We start from the raw sequence: 21515 nt of genomic DNA on the forward strand, positions 1-21515 counted from the left end.
GGATCTTTGAGAGTGACTCATGAAAAACCTGCAAGTGGACCCTTATAAAACTCCACCCTAAATTAAGCACATTATTCTTTGAAGCCCTGTGAGAGATGATCTGGAATGGGTTTTCAAGTGAAACTCTATGCCCAAGGGAACTCTGTCACACTGTTGCTGTTCAGGTACACTGACGGGCTACACTTCCACAGCAAACACACTGTCTGTAGGACATCACCCTTCTCTTCGTTCTCTCTCATTTTTCTTTATTTCTTCTATTCACACTTAAGTTTCCAAGTTACATTTTGGACACAGGATATTAAAAATACCCTAGAGGGGCACCTGGGTGGCTCAGTGGGTTAAAGCCTCTGCCTTCGGCTCAGGTCATGATCTCAGGGTCCTGGGATCAAGCCCCACATGGGGCTCTCTGCTCAGTGGGGAGCCTGCTTCCCCCTCTCTCTGCCTGCCTCTCTGCCTACTTGTGATCTCTCTCTTGGGGGTGCCTGGGTGGCTCAGTGGGTTAAAGCCTCTGCCTTTGGCTTGGGTCATGGTCCCAGGGTCCTGGAATCGAGCCCCAAATCAGGCTCTGCTCAGCAGGGAGCCTGTTTCCCTTCCTCTCTCTGCCTGCTTCTCTGCCTGCTTGTGATCTCTGTCAGAAAAAAAAAAATCTTAAAAAAAAATACCCTAGAGATAGTAACAAATACAAAAATTAGACTCTGTAGTATATGACCTCTTTAGTTAAAAAAAAAAAAAAAAAAGCTTCTAAACTACCAAGAAGAATACATTTTCTGTTTAGGATATAAAGAAAACATTTTTCTTTCTGGAATCCACTGCATATTCAGCTTGATTCACATGGCCTGCTACTATTTTCTTCATGCCCATAACAAAATTAATATAAATTCCTTTGAAGATAACTGCAAATTTATACCATGCTCAGCTAAACCTACTAGCCATTCACACACACACAAAATAGTTGTTCAGATTTATAGTTTTAAAAGCTATAACCTCTATTATTCAGGAAACTTTTTTCATTTTATCTAGAGCCCTCAGGGACTTTTTTTTTTTTTTTTTTTTGTGAATACATTTCCTGTGCTTTGGGGAAAAAATAGGTAAATTCCTTAGTTGATCACAATAATTTTTCGTTTCTACTATAACCAAAGGCTTTCCTTTGAAATCCAAAAGATTTCCATTAGAATTTAATTTTAGAGTAATGTGGAGTTGCTTAAGCAGGAAGAAGCAAGATGCTTGCCACACTCTCAAGCTTTTGCAATGTTGTAGCTAGGAGCATAGCCTTCGAAACTGTGGGTTGGTTAATGGATTTGACAACATTCCAGGTTGACCTAGGGCTTTCAAATTACAAACTGAACCCCAGTTCACTGTTCTTTGCAGAAGATAACCTCTTGGACTTCTGTCACATTTTGTTCTCGCTTCAATGTCCTTTAGCTTGGGCTCCCAGTAAGGCAGAAAGTATCAAATTTGGCTGAAGCAAAAACTAGGTTGGGTGTTGTGAGGAAGGGAGGTAGCAGGAATAGGAGAATGTCTTAAAATCCCAAAAGGCTTCCCCCACCCCCTTTCTTGCTGCTGACTTGAGATCGCAATCTATGATCAGTTCAGATACTTGTGAAAACATTCACAAGTTGTAGTCAAATGCCTGGATAATATGATAGGTTTGATCAAAGGGAAGAAACACTTTGATTTTATGTCAACATCACCATATATGATCTAAAATGCCTATGGGCCTAAGGAATATTTTATTTTCTGTTGGAAATTGTTCATATTTACATGAGGATGGAGTATGGAATGTTGATCTTAGGTAGGCCATCATGACATAAGCCACAAATTAGGTGGTTATTATAGGAGAGACCATGTAGAAAGGAAGGTTCAAACTCTCCATGAGAGACGACTTCCCAAAGATCTTAATGCATTCAAGACTGAGTCTGCCAATGGTGGGTGGGCCTTTCTGTCAAGCCCCTAAAATTGTGTAGCAATAACATGAACACACGTAATACCCTGGCCTTGCCACCTCTGGGATTATGTGACTCTTGATGATTTGGAAGTTTGTGTGGAGAATTCACACGCTCTGAAATTATGCATATGGTAGGATTTTACCAGTATATTTTATATTTCGCAATTTTAAAGTTGCGTAATTAAAATTGGCATATAATTTTAAAGCATTGGACATGTCCCCTTCATCCAACTTCTCACTTGAATTGCCTGGTCTTTGGTTCACTGGTTGACTCTACCAACAGAACACTATCTACTATCTCCTACATTTGGGCCACATAATGAAGCCATAAAAACTCAGCAATTGCCCAAGATTTTGCATTTCTCAAACAGAACCTTGCATGGACTTGGAGGGCCTTAGTGGTTACTATAGTGATGGGAAGATAAGCAGTAAGCTGTTTGCCTCATTTTAACGGACACCAATTTGCTGCCCACTCAAGTAGTAACGGCTGAAGTTTGCGTAATACACAACTTTCAACAGATAGGTTCAAAGAGAGATTCTTGAAGTTCTTATCTATTTAGTGTATCTCTTTTATGGTCAGAGAAATTGTGGATAGATTTATGAAAAGTACGTAAATCTGGTAATCACTTGTATTCAACTGACAACACTCAAAACTATTCTTGTTTATTAAGTTTATTAAGGTGCTTCTTATAATTAGGAAGATTCATAACCCTTGAATATTTAGGAACAACTATAGAATATTACAGTCCAGAAAGAGAGTATTTTAATATGCTGTATTTTGTGAAAGGAAACATAATTGGAAATTGTTCAGCTATCAAGGAACAGGGTGAGCCCAAGAAAATATCTAGGGAATGACATAAGAAAAAACTCTAGAAAATGACATAAGAAAACATCTTTCCTTCTTCTGAAAAGATCTTCTCAGTCTTCTGTGGAGCAGATGTTTTGGATATTGCCTTCATGTTTTAGAGGTAGGATATACTATCTACTCAAGACAACAGAACTATAACTGGAATGTGGCTGGCCTTCCTTGAAATGAGTAATAAACCCAATTAATTATCTGTTGGTGAATCATGGTGGTATAACAATTGGTCAACACCAAACCCACTGCAAACCACTGCTATGCATCATTGTAATTACTATATCTTTTTGCCACTATAATTCTGCACCTAAATTGATGCTTAGGAAAGCATCTGGAGATACAAAATACTGCACAAACTCTTAGGCAGTGAAAATAAAGCCACATACAACAAGATGCTTCACTTGTGAATGCTTACGGTTCTTGAGTGGGAAGGAAATTCCTGGAAAGATGGCTGGGGTCTTTCCTGGTGGTTGGGACTTCCCAACGTATAACTTTCCAATTCCCTTTAGGATTAGGCAGTGGGAAAAGAATGTGAATTTCTTAAATGTCCTTTCTGGCCATCACCAATTCCTATGGCAATTCCCTTACTGATATTCAATGTAATGGGTCCCCTCCCTATACAGTCCTTCCTGTTTACAGCTAATGCCAGTATGCCAGATAAACACACACTGTATTTTATCTTGCCATTTAATCTCAGCAAATTTGGCTGGAGACAGGTGGTTGTTAAGACACCAAAGATACAGAGTTCGAATTAATGGGAAAGCCTCTCCTAGTGATAAATGATTGGAAGCTGGTGGTGTAGCCTTTCTTTTCCTGGGGACAGAGAATGCAAAATCTATGAAATTAATGTGGCAAAACCCTTTTTGTCCAGCCTCTTTTCAATACTGTTGAACTCATTTATTTTAAGCGTTATCCATGCTACCGGTATTTCATGGGAATGCTGGACTAGCTCCCACCGGCTGGCTTTTCTTGGAGATTTCCTTGCTTTGATTTTCTGTCTGGTCATCAGAAATAAGGACATACTGGGAGGGTGCATGAGTGGATTAAGTGAGGCATCCTGTAGGCCAGCCACGGTACACTGTGGCACGCGTACCACACCACACGTGTCATGTCCTCCATGTCCACACTCCCCTGTCAGAGAACTGACCCGTCCATAGAAGGTTGGCCTTATTTGTCTTCTTTCAAAGCAGTTGGACTAGAGGATTTCAGAGCTGCAGTGGACCACACTTCCCTTCCTGGAATTGGAGTGGAAATCCCTAGGCCTGGAGTGAGTAACTATAAAGTGGGCTGGTGGGAGTGAAGCCTCTGTGAGCTGTGGCTCTGGTGGGATCCTGAAGGGTGTTTAACCAAGCTGAGAAGAATGTATGTGGGAAGAAAGGAAAGGGCAGGGGGTACCGCAGAGAAGGGATTATATGACCTGAGTGAGGGGAGTGAAAGGGTGTGTGGTGTGTGTATGTAAGTGAGAGACAGAGAGAGAGGGAGAGGGAGATTTATAATTAGTCAGTATTTATAAAACATGTAGAACAGAGTCTGACACTTGAGGGCCATATGGTTAAACAAACACATATAAAGATTCTTATTTATATTTATTAAGCTTATGCAAGATTTCTACTTTAAGTATATGTAAATATTCATGAGGAGGAAAGAAAAATAAATGCATTTCATATGTTTAAACCAAAAGTATGCTCTACAAATTATTTGAAACATATTTTTCCAAAGTTTGAATGTTCTCTCACACGGACCAATAAGCAGCTTAGGAAGACATTTTTTTTTTTTTTTTTTTTAATCTTGTATCTGAAAGGCTAAAACTTTCTGGTTTGGGGTAGGTGACTCTTTCTGGGGGGGGGGGGCGGTTTGGTGACTTTTTGCATTACTCCCCAAATGCCTTCTACCTTGGGCCGCTCCTCGGTGCTTTGATCAGCTTGGAAAGCCTTTTGAGTTCTGTGGGTTGGAAGACAATGTAAACACCAAATAACAAAACCCATAAACTGACTCCAAGTCTATTATATGCTAATAAAGTAACTTGGCCTTTGACTTAGTCAATGGGAAACAGCCATCCCCTCATGGCCAGCCAGCTCTGATTGAAATATCGTGCTATTAATGTTCACATATTACCAGGACATCCAAGTAACATTCTCTGTGAATTCTTTCAATAAAAAGGGACCAGCCAGTCCCAGGGGCTGCGGGGCAAGTATTACTTTAATAAAAGGAAAGAGCCAGTGTTTTCTTTGAGGCCATTGTTTGCAGGCTGAATGTTTTAATGTGATTAATCTAAGTCTACAAGAAAAGTCGCCCAGACAAAGCTAGAGGCTTCTTCGTTTCTACTCTGTTCAAAACCCACATCAAAAGGCATCCCCTGCCTTCTCAAATGTAAGGTAATCAGAATGGTTCTAACTTATTTTACTTTACAATACTTTGCCTATTGTCCCCTATAAATGTGCCAGGATCTAGGTCCACAGCCAAAGTTCCTTTGGCTTCTTGGTGGAATTAGCAGGCAGCAGAGCAGCCCAGGGAATTATGGATTGAACAAAGCCTGGAAAGACCCAGCCCCCAGGGCAGGACAGAGGTGGGAGGAGAGGGAGGCGATAGGAAAGAGAAATATTGCAGGTAATGGCAAAATGGTGACACGTGTATTAAATTGCCCTTCCAAAAAACAAACCAAAAAACCCTCTTTGTATCAGTTAAGACAGGCTGCAATTACTTCTTCCCACCCCAAATGTGAAAAGGTCTCTTCTCTCTTTAAGGAATGTTCTTTTTGACTTACTGTCTGTGAGGAACTCATACTCACCCTGCAGTTCTCAGGTTCAAAGACAAGTCCTCCCAAGCCCCTTCCCCTCTCACCCCCCTGGGCAGAATGAACCATTCTCACTTGTGTTGCCTCATAGCATTTGCTTTTGTTAAACGCCCATGCCAGTGAGTATATTTTATAACTTCGTCCGTCAGTGACTTGGTTGTAAATAAAAACATTCTCATAGTACCTTTCATCCCGGAGGTTTAGTTCATTACTGACACGTTTGGGCACCTCTTTCCTCTTCTAGGTAGGCTTATCTTTGTATTCCCTGCATGTCACCCAGTGCTCTACACCGGGTAGTTGCTCACTAAAACTCGGGGTCCAGAAGGGAGGCGGGAAGGCAGGACACTGCATTACCATCAGGTGGCTCCTGATTTCTTGGAGGTTGAATGACAATGTCATTATTTCCACATAAAGTTTTAGATGTTTTCTGACATAAGCAATTTCCCCTCAGTCAACTGGTCTGAGTTCCAGGGCACTGAGATCTGATTTGAATTCTCATGAAATCAGGAATTATTCCAAATGCCTCGTCCCTATGCTCATTGGTATGCTCATTCCTGTGGACTACCAGAAGTGCATCCTGATTTCCCTGCCCTGACAACCATCACCCCCAGCTAGTTCGCATCATAAACACAGTCTTCTCTGGAGCCATCTTTAGTGGGTTATAGACAAAAGCCCACACATTTCACATGTCAGGCAAGGCTCCCCATGTTCTGGCCCCAGCCTTCATCTGCAGCCTTATCTTCCTCCAGAACCCTCTGTCCACCCTAATTCTGATCTCATCAGACTATCCTCAGGATCCGCCATATAAGATTCCTAGCCATGCTAATTTTTAGAGGGAAGTACCTCTCCCTGCTTCCAGTTTCTTGAAGAAGAATGAGGTTTTCCAGCTTCCCTGGGGGCGCTGGACCTATAGCTGTGTGTGCTGGGGTGGGGGTGCTGAAGGCTCCTTGTGGGATACTGACTGATCTGGGGGAGCCATTAAGCCCATCTGGCCAACAAACTTAAAGCCACATCTGCTAACTTGCCCAACAACAGAAACTGGTATTTTGGGTCCCATCAAGTTCTTTTTTTATTTCTTAAATTGTTCAGAATTTAGATGAGGAAGACAGGTGCTATTTGCTGAGGTCCCTCAAAGACCGCCAACTCCATCTTCAAAGTCCAGTTCAAATGTTACTAATTCCTGAGGTACTTCTTAGCTCCCTTGGGTAGCATTAATCATTCATTCCTTTGTAGTCCACCGTCGATTTGTTTTTCTTTTACATATCTTTTGGCAATTATTTTATTCTGTCTTGCTTTAATGAAAGGTTCACCCTCTAGATTTTAAATTTCTTGGGACAGAAAACCCCCTACCTCCATCCCTCTTAGACAACATCCTGGTTTCCAAAGTGCTTCACACATAGAAGGTAGTTTAAATACTTGTGAAATAAAACAAAATTAAAATGCACCATATCTGGGGTCTAGACCTTGTGACTAGCACAGCTGAAGGGACAGGAATAAATTGGTGGTTATAAAGGGACCGAGTGCCTTAATCTCAATTCTATTGATGTGTCCTGCTGATAGTAGAAATGATAGCCATAAATGGCTTCAAAGTGGCCTCATGCTGGCCTTTCATAGGCCTTAACTAATGGGACCCAGCAGTAGTCAGAGACCTAGAGAAGAAGGTGCTGAGTCACCCGGAGGGGTGCTCACATTTCGCTTGTCTTTTTGGATTAGGTCTGGACGAGTCCAGATTCTTAGTGACTCAAAGAGCCAGTTTCGGTTCAGCTGTCTTGTACTTTTAAATTGAAGGCTCATTGTTTCTCAGAATTGGACCCAGCTGGAGTGACAACGTGTTCTGGCCATGGAGGGGGAAAGACGTAAACAAATGTTTACATCCTTCCCTTTGCTGGAGCTATTACTTCCTCCAAATAAAATGAAGATGGAGCTACATGACTGAAATGACAACCCAATTCTGTTCCCTCTGAGGGATGATTCAGCAGTGAAGGTGCTGTGGGCTAAAAGTGACCTTCATTCACCACCAAGGTTATTAAAATAACCGACTGCCTATCATACATGAGACAAAGGAAGTATTCTGATTATTTGGGATCTAGTAATGGCATTGAGTCCAATTTCTGACCAGCAGTTGGGAGAAATGACAAATTTTTTTTGATTACTTGGGCATCTTTTCTTAAAAGACAATGTGTCACATCTAATCAAATCTTTACTGTGACTAAATGCTCAGTGAGAAATATGAATGACAAGGTCACGAGGAACCTTCTTTCCCCTGGTTTCAAGTTTCTGTGTGGATGGAGGTCTATTAGGGTAACACACCTTGCCCCTTGTCCTTCCATTACTCCTCTCCACATAGAAAATTGAGTAAATTGATTGGTGGTGACTGTGTGTCCATGTTTCTCTGGTGGATAGAATAAATCTACTAAAAGTCTCCCACTGAAGAAAATTTGGTTTCTTTCTTCCTTTACCTCCGCGGACCAGTGCCAGTCAGTGCTGTTAGCAAAGGTGTCTTTTATAGACACAAATTTCTTCTCTGGGTGGCTGTCTGGAGGCCGAAGTGAGTAGGCAAACCCTTTCAGCACTCACACTAAGTCATTATTTCCAACAACTTCACCATTAATAAAAACGATATTTTGATCTCCATCTGCCTGACTCTGGGGTCCAACTCTCAGTCAGTTTCAGTCTTGTCCCATCGAGGGTGAAGTATAATTTATTGGGCTTTCCTGAGCTCTAACATCGTGAACTACAATACCGTCCTTTCTCTTCCTGGCCTTCACTTCGTAGCACAGCATCTAACAAACTCAAGCCTCTGGTTCAGACCTGTGAATGTGAAATTATTTTTCAAGTGCAAATATGACCTTCTCTGAAAGACCATTTTTTTTAATGTTTCTATAGCTCCTCAAAAGGAAACAACAGTTACAAAATGCTAAAAAACAAAAACAAAAACAAAACAAAACAAAAAAAAACCCCAAAAAACCATAACCAAACAACCCTGTTGTAAATGGAGCCCAAACAAGGTCGCTTATGAATTTCTGGGTCACTGTGAATTATCTCATGTAGTAGAGTCTGCTCAGCCAAATGGCTAAAGGCAATTTCTTTTTCTCTTAGGGGAAGGAGTGGTTGCTGAACACCTACCAGCTATGGCCCGCAGCCAGGCGGGTTGCACTGGCTTACTCAGTCTGCTCAACAACCCTATGATGGAGATATTATTATCCCCATTTTATAGTTAAATAAACTGAGGCCTACAGCATAAACTGCCTACCTGAACTGGATTTCAAACCGGGGCCTGTTAGGAAATGCAGAGTCTGGACACTGTACTTTTCTGGGTTGTCTCTCACAGGGGTGACCATATGATGTAGCTCTCAAAGGCCAGGACACATTTGCAAGGGAAGGGGTCATCCATCATGAATAGTTTTTCCAGGATGACAGGTCTAATCCAGAACTATCTTGTCCGGGACAAACGAGTACATAGAATCACTCTACGTCTCTCATGTCTTAGCATATCAGACTCGTTTCTGGAAGATTCTAAACATGGATGCTACCCTCCAATATTCAGAAAGGGGCCCGAGTCTTCTCGCTGTTCCTTTGCTACATCGCTTCCGGGCTTAATAAGGCCAAGGCTCACTGCTCTCCCTCTCTGATTCCCTGGGATCAGGTTTCCAGTTCCTTCTAAACCATAGCTGTTCCTAGTCACAGATACTCCTTCCTGTCAGGTTCTCGGAGGGAAGAAGCTCCAGGGAAGGATTAGATCATTAAGCAAAGGAAAACAGCATCTACAATCCAGCAGCACCTGCATAAATCCTGGAGGGGGAAAAATATCGATTTAAAGTTTTTCTCATTCTAGCATATCCTTGATGGTGCTGAAAACAAATCCCTTCTACTTTTCTCTCATAAATAAATGCCTCATTACATTCTATTACTTAAACACATTGGAGTGCCAGGATGAGGAATCAGCAGACAGTCATGGCCCAGGGGCACTCACTCCTTATCCTACTCTGTCCTGTCTGTGTGAAAACAGTCACTTGGCCTGTTCCTACTCTGCCACCACTGTCTGATCGCAATAATAAGTGCTAATACCATCATCCTAGAAAGTGCATGACCCTAATGTTTTGGATAAGAAAGTGGCCCTCTAAGGACTGTTCTTAAAACCCTAATGCTAATGTACAAAGAACTAGTTAGTGCATTGAAAATTAGTACCTAGAAAGCTCCAATATACACTGCTAAATAGAAAAAGTCGTTGAATAATTTAAAACAATATGTAATTGATATCAACATATAATATCCCATTTTTGTTTCTTACAGTGGTAACATTCTGGAATAAATCTATTTACTTTGAAAAAAAGAAAATGACCACTTCAAGTCCTTAGCTTTTCTGGTCCGTATCTGCTTTGCTGGTCCGTATCTGCTTTGCTGGTCCGTATCTGCTCTAGCACACGACTTCTGAGAGTAGCGTGTTCAGAATCACCCAAAGCATCCAAGGAGGTCTAAAATGTGACTTGAGGATGTGCATTTCTAACAAGCTCCCAAGTTCCTGTTGCTGCGGGTCCACAGACTACACGTTGAGAACCACTGCCCAGCATGAAGCTCTGAGTAGAGGAGACTCCCATCTCGGAAAAGAAGTGAAATCTAAGATGTGTCTCTTGCGGTAACTTATTAATGAAAGCCCATGGAGTAGGACTGAAACACGCATGTTATGTTTCCAGTAGTCTATTTTAAAGTCCAAACTAGGGTCAGCGAACTTTGCCTGAAAAACGCCCGATAGTAAGTATTTTCAGCTTTGCAGGCCAGACAGCCTCTGTTTAAGTCCTCAACTCTGCCACTGTAGCATGAAGGCAGCCAGAGGCGGTACATGAAAGAATGAGCATGGATGTGGCCATGTTCCAATAAAGCTTTATTTACAAAGACAGATAGCACGCTGGATTTGCATAGCCCATGGGTTCTAGTCTGCCAACCCTTAGGTCTAACTAATGTGATAAAAATGATTCCTATGAGGCAACATCTGTTCATCTGCCAAGACTGAGTATATACATGATCGATGAAAAACTATTTCGATGAAAAACGATTATATTCATATTTTGTTTTCCATTTGTTTCTCTTTCTCCTTATTTCCAAAAGGGCCCACTGAGCTGTCTTTCCTCAGGGAAAGTTGGCATTGATGGACCGAGGATGAACTCACCACATGGCTTTTGTTAAGAACCCAAGCTCACTAATGTCATGAAGAGAAAGAGGAGAAGGCAAGTGTCTCTGATGGGGACAAGTGGGAGCAGATGGGGCAGGAAGAAGGGATTCACAATCTCCCCCAATGGTCAGTTCCTAGGTCTTTTCTGACTTGAGCCAGTTGGTCATTCCTTCCTCTTGGAAATATGTTCTTTACTTATAAAGAGGAAATATGTACTTTACTCTTACTTTCCAGACAGCTCCCTCTCCTTACTCTGCTAGCGTCTCCTTCTTCATCTTTGCGGGTCCCTTGTCATCTCCCTGACCTCTGGTAAGACAGACTGTCTTAGGAATCATTCTTGGTCCTCTGCTGTCCTCTTCTCTCCTCTCCTCGCACACTCCCTGGATGATCCCACCCACCCACCCACATGGTTTCATATCCTGGCTACACATGGAAAACTTCCATATTTACATCTCCAGACAGAATATCACCACTGAACTTCAGTCTTGCACAACCGTGCTCCTGTGGTCATCACCGCATGGACTGTGAGATGCCTTATATCAGACATGCCCGAACGTGAGCTTCTGATTTCTCATGCCTGCCATTGCCGTCCCCACCATCTTCTCCATCCGAATAAATGGCAACACGTTCTTCTTGCTGGGCAGTCCCCCCCATAACTGGACTCACCTTTTCCCTTTCACAACTTGTAGCTAATTTAATGGTAAATCTTGTCTGCTCTTTCGTCTTTGAATTACAGCCTGAATGATACACTTCTCACCTCCTCATCTGCTGCCGCCCCTCGTCTACGCACCTCCAGCTCCTGCCTGGGTTACTGCCATGGTCTCTCGACTGTGGTTCTGCTTTCACACCCGCTCCCTGTGTAGCCTACTCAACTCAGTAGGTAAGGCAATGCTGATGAAACATACAAGAACATGTATTCCTTTGCTCAAAACTCTACAAGTTACTATTCCATACAGGGTGAACATAGAAGTCAAAGTTGTTACCCTCTTCCCTGGATCTGCCCCTTGTTCCTTCCCCAGAGTCCTTTCCTGCTCCTCTCCTCCCTGTTCCATCCACATGGACATCCAGGGCTCCTGATGTTCTCTAATCATGTTGCCCACATTCCCGCCTTAGGGCCTTTTCTTTGCTGTGCTGGAAATGATCTTCCCCAAGATGTCCCATAACTCGCTCCCTCCCTTCCTAAGGTCTTCATTCCAGTGAGGCCTCCTCCACCACTCTGTAAGATCGCAGCTCCCTCCCTGCACTCCCTTTTTTGGCTTCTCTGCCTTACTTCTTTCCCTAACACTTACCGCTATGCAATATATTACATGTTTCACTTGTTTATTTCCTGTTTCCCTCCACCCAAATGCAAGCTCCAGGAGGGTACAATGATCATGGACATGAGACCTGAGGGGGACTGCCATGAAATGCACCCTGGGGCTCTTCTCAGCACTGGAGCTCCAGAGGCTTCCTTCTGCCTGGCCTGGAAGGGACCACAGAGGTCTAGGTGGTTACGGTAGCAATGGCAACCTTGGCTGAGGGAAAGTAAGAGGCCCCTTCCCGATTTCCCAGGTACACTATAAGCCCGAGAGAGAGCAGGCAGGAGGGGAGAGAGGGATAATAAGACAGGAAATGAGTGGGGGAAAAGGAGAGAAGTGGGAGGGGGTGCGGGCGGGGTGGGGAAGGAGAGAGAGACCTAATAAAGACTGAGATCGAATACACTAAAACCAGATGGAAAGAGGGCTTGGACTTATTTGAATTAAGGAAAATTTTTATTATGTGACATTTCCTACATACCTAAGTTTATGAAGCATAATTCATACTCACTGCAACCGTTCTTATTACTTGAATAACAGAAAGAAATAAGTGGACAGAAAAAATCTTGCCCACCATGAAAACCAAATCTAGAGACGGAAATACAAGGGTGAGAACTCTCTCCCTCTCCTCCAACGCCTGATGTGGCACGCCATGCTTAATCGTCCTTTTCAGAATCTCCTCCGTGATTTCCTAATATGCATCTGAGTCATCCTCACTTCCTGGGTTCTCCCTCTTGGGTGGAAACAATGCGGCTAATGAGGAGAGGTTCAGCTCAGATTCGTCTGATGACCAGAAAAGCTGACTCTTGGATCCTCACTCCCCTGGTTGCACAAAGGTGCACCTGTTTGGTTTGGTTTTGTTTTTCATCCTCCCTCACTCCAGCAGGAATTGCCCACAGAACCCCGTGTGGACGCCAAGATGCCAAGACGCCAAGCCTCATTAGCCAACCCGGGCTGTTGGTTCCTCTGCCTGAGACTCAGGACCTCAGTGTTTCCCCGCAGCGCCGTGGCATGTGGAACTCCAGGCAGCTTTTGAAATCTGGCGTCCTCACAGAACAGGGACAGCCTGTTCACTGAGGGGAAGAGCTGCTTGTCTGTTTCAGCTCTGGATGCCAGAAAAGAAAAGGAAAAAAAAGAAATCAACTGTTTGCCTATTTGGCTGGTATTTGGGCAGAAAATCTCTATTTTCCTCTCCCCCCACGCCCCCTTAGGGGTTAATCTCTTTTGCAGAGGGTCTGAGATGAAAAGATGTGTATTCTCTTACAACCTCTGGCCATTTTGTTCCTGACACCTTGGGAGCCCTATTTCTGGTCACTTTTCAAGCCTATCTGAAACTGACTTTACTTTCACAGCCATCAGTTTCAATGATTTTGAAATGATCCAACTGATATTCGAAGGGAGAGGCAGATTATTTTAAATTCTGGGAAGAGGCTGTAGGGGTCCCATGATAAATTCCCTGGCCTTACAAGCAAATTAAAATCTCAGCTCTTTCTTTTTTTTTTAGACTCCTAGAGAATGAGATACCTTATCCTCTCTAAATACATCCCACTGTCAATCATTGATTATGGCAGAAAAGTACTTAGCACAAGTTCTGGCGTTTACTTCACGTTTGCCTAACATTCTAAAGTTAGCCACGCATTTCCAGTGAATGGTGGATCCTAATCTAGACTGAAAAGCAGCCATGGGCAATTATCACCTTAAATAAGTGGGGGGAAATCAATACTTATTTCTTTTTCTGTGTCAACGGAAATGAAGAAGCCACCACGGTGTTGGCTGCTACAAAAAATACATATCCTTCGACTCTCTAAGTTCATACAATGGCCACGATTTAACAAGAATCACAAGTCAACAAGGAACACAGTCAGACTTCCAGAATACAAGCATTCATGCTCACGACAGTCTGAGGTGTTCACGACGGTCTTTGCCAGTACATGTCCCTATTCGTTTCTCTTCCCTAAGTCTGTCTGTGTTACTGCTTTATTAGGTGTCCTTCCTTGTAGCTTTCCACATCCAAGCTCCTCTATTACATCTTTATGTCAGGTTGGAAATCAGAGCTAAAAATAAGGCCAGAAAAACATGGATTGATGTTTACAATAAACATTTATTTCGCACCGACCTGACCATACCAGGTGCTAGGGTTGCTGGGTGAGAAAGATGAGGAGGACTCAGGCTCTGCTCACAATCGCAATCTGCAGGTGACGGAGGGCGGGGCAGGCAGGCAAAGGCACAGAAGCCCTGGGTCGGAAGAGATAGGGCCTCTTATTCAGAGGCTCACACAGTGTGGAAACGGGGATTATGGGGTGAGTAATGGAGTCTACAAGAATCAGTGTGTGTGTGTGTGTGTGTGTGTGTGTGTGTGTCTTATGATAAGATTTCACCAAAGGGAAGATTTTCAAGCTGAGGTTTCTATCAATAACTAGAGTTGGAAAAGGGTGAAATTTCAGCAAATGTCAAAACAGGCGGAAAACACATCCGACGAGGTATGTCATTATGTCATTTATGGGAAACTGCAAGTAGCTTTGGATGGGTGCAACAGAAGATCCAAAATGCATGATGGAAGGAGAAACTAGAAACACAACAGATGAAAAGAAAGGGAAAGACTTTCCTTTAGCAGTGAAACCAGAGGGGTTGGGTTAAGAAGGTCAATTAGATCTGACGGACAACAGCAGATTGTGCTGACATTGAGACCAAAATGCCAAATGTTTGCAAGGCAAATCTTTCTAATCTGAAAAGAGATCTCAGCCTCCTTCCCTGAACTAAAAGAAGCTAGGAGATCTTATGGAATGGTGATAGTTCCCCAGCTGGACTCATTGTTTACAGGGACTGCCCTAGGCCCTGAACAAGTCATTCTAATGCATAAAGGAGTGCTTTCCTAAAAGAGAAAAGGCTCCTAGCTTGACCTGGAAAATGAGTCAGATAAACAAGACAGGCAGCTACCTAGAAACAGGTTTTGCTAATGTTAATTCTACATCCCCAACATCCTTCTTTTGACTCCATTATTGTCTTGACTGACAAAGGGACATTTTAGTACCATGACAAACATTTCAGTGACAGCCAACTTCTATCAGGCCATTTCAAAAGATGAAGAGAGGGCAGATGTTTACGTGGCATTGTCTTCATCACACAACCTATTCTTTTAGAGGGAAAATTCTTTAAAAGGCAGAGAGAACTTCAAACAACATGTTCAGCTGAGAGCGACAGAAAAATGGCAGGTCACCAGAGTCCAAAGTTAAGTGATTATGAATTTGATATTCCTATTTTGGATGGTCTTTTACTTGACTGGTTGAGTCTACAGGTAGTAGAAAGTCCAAATGACTGGGCTGAACAGGTTAGAGCATCCACAGAAGGCAATGAAATGTCCCTGAAATACATGTAACTCACCCAGAGGAAGTTTAATAACATCTTTTTCAAGTCATGTGGTTTGAACCCAGGGCTGTCATTCTGGGGGAATATAAATTCATTATTTCTTAATTCCAGGTCTCCCTGGATGAAGTTCTGCTATGACCCTTAACCCACAGAACTCTTACTGATCTCATGGAACAGTTATGGGCTCAATGATGGAAATTTTCATGTCATGGTTACCCCAATGCATTTGAAGATGGTGCAATGATCAACAAAGATGCCAGTGATGACAAGTGAACGTCCCTTTGCCTTCCCAGCCTCCTTCATATATTCTCAGGCATAGGATGACAAAGGGAAGTCCACGAGTCACATGAAGAAAGACTGTAGCCATGGGTACACGATCAGGAGCTTCTCTGTTTCTCTTCACCCCACCCTCCATGCCATCACCCCGCCTTACTTCCTCCTCATTCTCTGTTGCTCCTGTGAATTCCTCTGCCATCTTGCCACTAACCACTGTCTTCTGCCCAAAGTTCTGCTGCTGATGAATTCCAACTGAACCAATGTTCTACCCGTGTGTGACATGGAGTTTATGTTCCAATAGTTGCTGAATGAAATAATAACCTCCAAACCCTCCAAGGTAACATGATTTTAGGGGAGTGTCTTTTTGAGTGAAATGATGCTTCCTTATGTAGGGTAAAAGGAGCAAGGGTTCTGGAATCACATGAGCCTGGTTTGCGCCACTCTGTGCCACTAACTGGATTTAGAACAAGGGCTTGGTTACTCTGAAATGCTGTTTCATTAACTATAAAAAAGGAAGATAATAATCCCTACCCTGAAAGGTTGCTGTGAGTATTAAGAGAGATAGTATGTATGAATGCCCAGCATGGTGCCCGGAACATACTGGGGCCACAAGAAATGCCTCCCTCCTCCCTGTCTTACATGGGATTTTAGGATGATAAACAATAGGGAGTAACTAATCTCCGATGTGGCTAAAAGTCTAAGAAAGAGATAAACAACAGTCATAAGGAGAGATAGCGTTAGGAATATCTAAAGGAAACGAATGGTTTTTATGGTTAATTTTCTTGGTTGGGGTTTAAGAGAAGATTCGGTTGTCCATTAATTATACTTACCAATTGGGTCTAATTGGCAACTACCCCAAAATGAATAAAACAAGCGGGAGTCAAGAGAGAAAAACGGCAGGCATCCTGTCAAAAAATAAAATCTTTGAAATTTCTACAACCCAGTGGTTGAATACACATTTTATTAAAGAAGACAGACTCACCCAATTTATAAATGTGTGCACGGAATGGAAATCTAAGTCGCACAATCAGACTTTCACAACGCATCACCAGCCCTCTGCACCGGCTCTACCACGTCCCATCACTCTACCTGTTGGGTCCTTCAAACCAGTGTCCCCTAAGCTGGAGGAAGCATCCCTTGTGATTCTGCTTTAGCCTAGGTGACTGCTCTGGTGGTCAAAGGGTTAAAGAGGCACGTGTGTCCAGTACTCCTAAGGATGCTTAGCCCTTGGTAAATCCTCAAGAAATGGCTCTGGCCATTGTTATAGTGATTCTAATCACAATTATGAATTTGGCTCTGTGTTTTCCAAGATTGAGCAAAAACCAGATTGTCCCCTCTCTCCTTTTAAAGACACTTGTCTGGGGGTGCCTGGGTGGCTCAGTGGGTTAAAGCCTCTGCTTTCAGCTCAGGTCATGATCCCAGGGTCCTGGGATCGAGCCCCACATCGGGCTCTCTGCTCGGCGGGGAGCCTGCTTCCTCCTCTCTCTCTGCCTGCTTCTCTGCCTACTTGTGATCTCTGTCTGTCAAATAAATAAATAAAATCTTAAAAAAAATAAATAAAGACACTTGTCTATTTTTTTTTTGGAGCCATGTATCCTGTTTTCAGGTGACTGGCTTACTTTCGACCTAAAAGGAATATTTTCCCCCCATTGGCTAATGGACTTAACTTCTTTTCCTTTTAAAGAGAAATTGAAACGAATGCTGATATATCACTCAACATGCATATTATTTACTGAAAAAATTCCATTTGTCACTCTTTTCTTTCTCTTATCACCAAGAAAATGACTAATTAGATAGATACAGCCATATATACATTATCTATCCATATCGTGTATCTGCTGCTTCCTTCCTTCCTTCTAGGTATGCGTGTATGTATCTATCTACAGAAAAAGTCACCATAGCCATTTCATTATAATAGCTTCCTTACTAATTTGGCTGTATTATCCCAAACTGGGAGGTAAATTTAATTGTAATATCCCGCCTCTGGAGTTGTTAATTGACTTAAGAAGCTAGCTCAGGTTAAGATGATTCAGTATTTCATTTCAAATCTAGGCCTCAGAGGACAATCCCATGAACATCTGTTTCTGCCGCTCTGTTTCTTCCCTGGAAATGACATTTATGGAAGCCCCCACATCCTCAAGTTATGTCTTCTGGCCCCAGCTTCCTAGGATCAAGCCAGACTTCTAGAGCAGCCTCACTGGGGGCGGTGGCTGGGCAGAAGGTAGCTGGTCGGTGAGAGACACAGTAGGGTCTTACCCACTTTTATGGAATATTACTTGGTGATTCCTCATTGTCCACAACCTGGCTGAGCTGCCTTTTCGTGAGAATGTATCCAGTGGGCAAAACACAAAGAAGCACATAATGTAAGGATCGGTTCCTCTGGATTCTTAAGAGTTTATATAAAACAATAAGCCAAGAGTAACTACTGTGTATTTTCCAGAAAGTTACCAATTAGCATGTTCCTGAGAACACAGATTCAACTTGGGAGCATACGCCTCCCCAGGCCGCTCTACCACTGTGCACAACAATTAGACTGCTGGCTAGGCACTCTGAGCAAAGCTGTAAACAGACAACAGCACAAGCCCTCCTGGAAATTTAGCACAAGCATTTGCTTACAGAACCAAGCACACAACTGGCTGAGCTCTGTCTTTCCCGCAGAGTGAACAGCACCGTGGTATTTTCACTTTGTTCCTTCTTTCCTTCCAGATACCAAACTCTAACTAACAAAAGTTAAAATGACATTTTAGTGAAGATCAACCAGATTCGTTGAAGATTTGTTGCGTGATTGAGAACGGAAATGTCCAGCCATCCGGCATCGGCTGACTGTGACTCCAACTATCTTATTTCCTTGATTACCCTTCTGGGCATGATGGAAAAAGTGGTCTCAAGGAGGAAAATGGGGACATTAAAGGGCCAAGGATTTTGCTTCCAATGAGGCTGATGCCCTAAGGACCCTGCTTTCACTCCTTGCTGGGATGCATGGAGAACCTTTCCTAATCTGGGTTCCCTGGTGTTGCGCTAAATAGAGTAAGAAAAGTACCTCCCAAACGAACACATTGACTATGCTGAGCAGCAGACTTGAAGTGTGGTGTTTTGAGCTGAGATGCCAGCTAATGCACGGAAGGAAAGGGGGCAGGATGTGTGACGGTTTCCAAGGGGGCTTTCCTACCTGGAAAATGAAGGTGATGAACTACATGAAATATACATATATACACATATATACACACACACACACATATAAATATCTGTATAAATATATATAAATAAAAGCATATATGTATAGTTGTATATATAGTATATATGATAATAGTGTAATATATGATAATAGTGTACATATATGGTTATATAGAACCCATGAAATGAGCAGCTTTGTACCTGCCCCATCTGTACATCTCTATATATGTAATTATATCCCAGGTATCATATATTATTCTATAGTTATCTTTATACCTGCATGGTAAGGAGTATCTAGAAAAAGAAAACAACGAAACATATGTATCTTTTCCTTATGATCTTGTAATTTGTCTTCCTTAAAAAACTAACCACTAGGGGCGCCTGGGTGGCTCAGTGGGTTAAGCCGCTGCCTTCGGCTCAGGTCATGGTCCCAGAGTCCTGGGATCGAGGTCCGCATCGGGCTCGCTGATCAGCAGGAAGCCTGCTTCCCTTCTTCTCTCTCTTCCTGCCTCTCTGCCTACTTGTGATCTCTCTCTGTCAAATAAATAAATAAAAAATCTTAAAAAAAAAAAAAACAAAAAACTAACCACTAGGCTATTTAAACAAAGTCTAAACAGACCTTGTTTAGATTTGCAGCTAAAATAATGCAACCAGATAAGCTAAACAAGTTAATGAGAGTAGAACGATTTCAGTGCACCGCAGGCCAGGCACTCCGTTTCTGGATGTCCAAAGCTTTCACCCACATGGCTTGCAAACCATCGCTCACATCCCACCCCTCAAAATCTTACTGAAAATACCTCTGCCGCATAGACCCTTGAACATTCCACCGAGAAATACTCTTCCTCTGAACTCCTGTCGTAGTTCATGTCCTTAAAGGGCACGTAACACTTGCTGCTCACGATAATGCAGCTCTTTGTGTCCCCAGCGGAAACAGCCCGGTGGTAGCAGCTCCGACGCAGGCAGACTTCTTGGCTCTGCCTCTTATGACCAGTGTGACGTCAGGGCGGACGCTTGACCTCAGTTTTCTTTTTGGTCAGTGGGGATAATCAATGGTACTCACTTCCTAGGGTTGTCGTTAGGGGTAAATCATGATGTCTTGCAAAGTGCTTAGAATAGCACTGAACACTAGTTATTGTTCACCGGTTTGTAAAACCCTAATTCTCCAAGTGCACAACTATGCCTTATTTGTCTTGCGAGTCCCGCGGTGCTCTGTATGTCACAGGTGCAGGCGCACAAGCCAATACTGGTAGAGCCACAGGAGCACCGTCGAAGGGAAATGTAACAGAGCGATCGCTATTTATTGTAAATGACAGACATCCGAAGTTCCCATTTTGCTACATTTTGAAGAGCTGAAGAACTTTAAGTCCATGTTTTGGCTCCATAGGAAGCATCTTAAAGGGATGGTGGACTAAAGAATATAGCGGGAGCCACTCTTCTCTAACATGAGCGCCACCATCTCTAACATGAAATAGCTATGGAATGAGCTACGGGGTGACCCAGCTCCATCTCAGGGAGGAGGACCCTGGGAGAGGGGAGCAGAATTTTGGGGTGGCCAGGAGCATAATGAAGGGAAAATGAACAATTCCAGCTCTGCTGAACTAGACTCACAGTAGAGATATAAAAGTAGGACATTTTCAGGAGCCCCATTGTACTAGGATGTCTGGCTATGGCTGAGGCCTGGGAATAAATTTAGGTTGTTTTGTCGTTCACTAAGTCCCAACAGGGAAGATAATTTTGCTTCTGATTTCAGCTACTGTCAAATGTAGGCATCAAATCTGTTACATTGGTCTCATAACTAAAAAACGAATTGTCTATTTGAGAGAGAACGAGAGAGAAAGAACGCACAAGCAGGGGGAGGGGCAGAGGAAGAGGGAGAAGCAGGCTCCCTGCTGAGCAGAGCCCAGTAGTGGGCTGGATGCCAGGACCCCAAGATCATGACCTGAGCTGAAGACAGATGCTTAACAAACATGAGCCACCCAGGCAACCCAGTCACATAATTTTTATACACATCCTTTATATATGATTGGACATATTATTTTGTATGATGTGTCCTTAACCAGCCTCTTCTCTTAGGTTTCCTGACTTGACTCTATGCTCTTGGATGAAGCCCGGGATCGCCAGCAGGTTGAGTAAGCAAGAGAAAACATGGGGAGCAGAGGTTGGCTCCTTACCCAGAGGTCAAGAATGATATATATACACTTGAGGGAGGAAGGTTCTGAGCTCATACATTACATGGATAGGCAGACTACTTCCAAAGGTTGTCTTCCTCCTTCCTTCTCTCCCCCTGTCCTTTCCTTCCTCCCTTCCTTCCTTCCTTCCCTCAACCTCTCCTTTCCTTCCTCCCTCCTTCCTTGTTTCCTTCCTTCCCTCCCTCCCTCCCTCCCTCTCCCTATTCCCTTCCTTTCCTTCTTTCCTTCCTTGCACTACAGAAGCTGTATTTGCTCATTATAAAAACACTGAGAAGTACTTAAAAGGTATACAAGGAACACATCAGTTCTCATCTTACCTCCACCACCTCAGGTTTCACTCCCTAGAAGCTATGATTTTTTTTTTAAAGATTTTTTTAATTTATTTGACAGACAGAGATCACAAGTAGGCAGAGAGGCAGGCAGAGAGAGAGGGGGAAGCAGGCTCCC

At 43.0% G+C, this 21515-nt stretch overlaps 1 protein-coding gene across 10 annotated transcripts in view; it reads right to left on the reverse strand.

The window, feature by feature from the left end:
- The window catches only part of TRPM3 (transient receptor potential cation channel subfamily M member 3), a 797862-nt gene that overhangs the window by 191178 nt on the left and 585169 nt on the right, over nucleotides 1-21515 (reverse strand). For 5 of the 10 annotated variants that reach the window (XM_047699832.1, XM_047699838.1, XM_047699830.1 and 2 more), the window contains exon 7: nucleotides 16536-16610. The exons of the other annotated variants lie outside the window; for them this stretch is intronic. In XM_047699832.1, coding sequence (XP_047555788.1) covers nucleotides 16536-16610 — 75 coding nt within the window. The remainder of the gene's footprint in view (nucleotides 1-16535; nucleotides 16611-21515) is intronic. 10 annotated transcript variants of the gene reach the window in all.

The sequence above is a fragment of the Lutra lutra genome, chromosome 13, assembly GCF_902655055.1.
Source record: "Lutra lutra chromosome 13, mLutLut1.2, whole genome shotgun sequence".
Classification (NCBI taxonomy): Eukaryota; Metazoa; Chordata; class Mammalia; order Carnivora; family Mustelidae; genus Lutra; species Lutra lutra.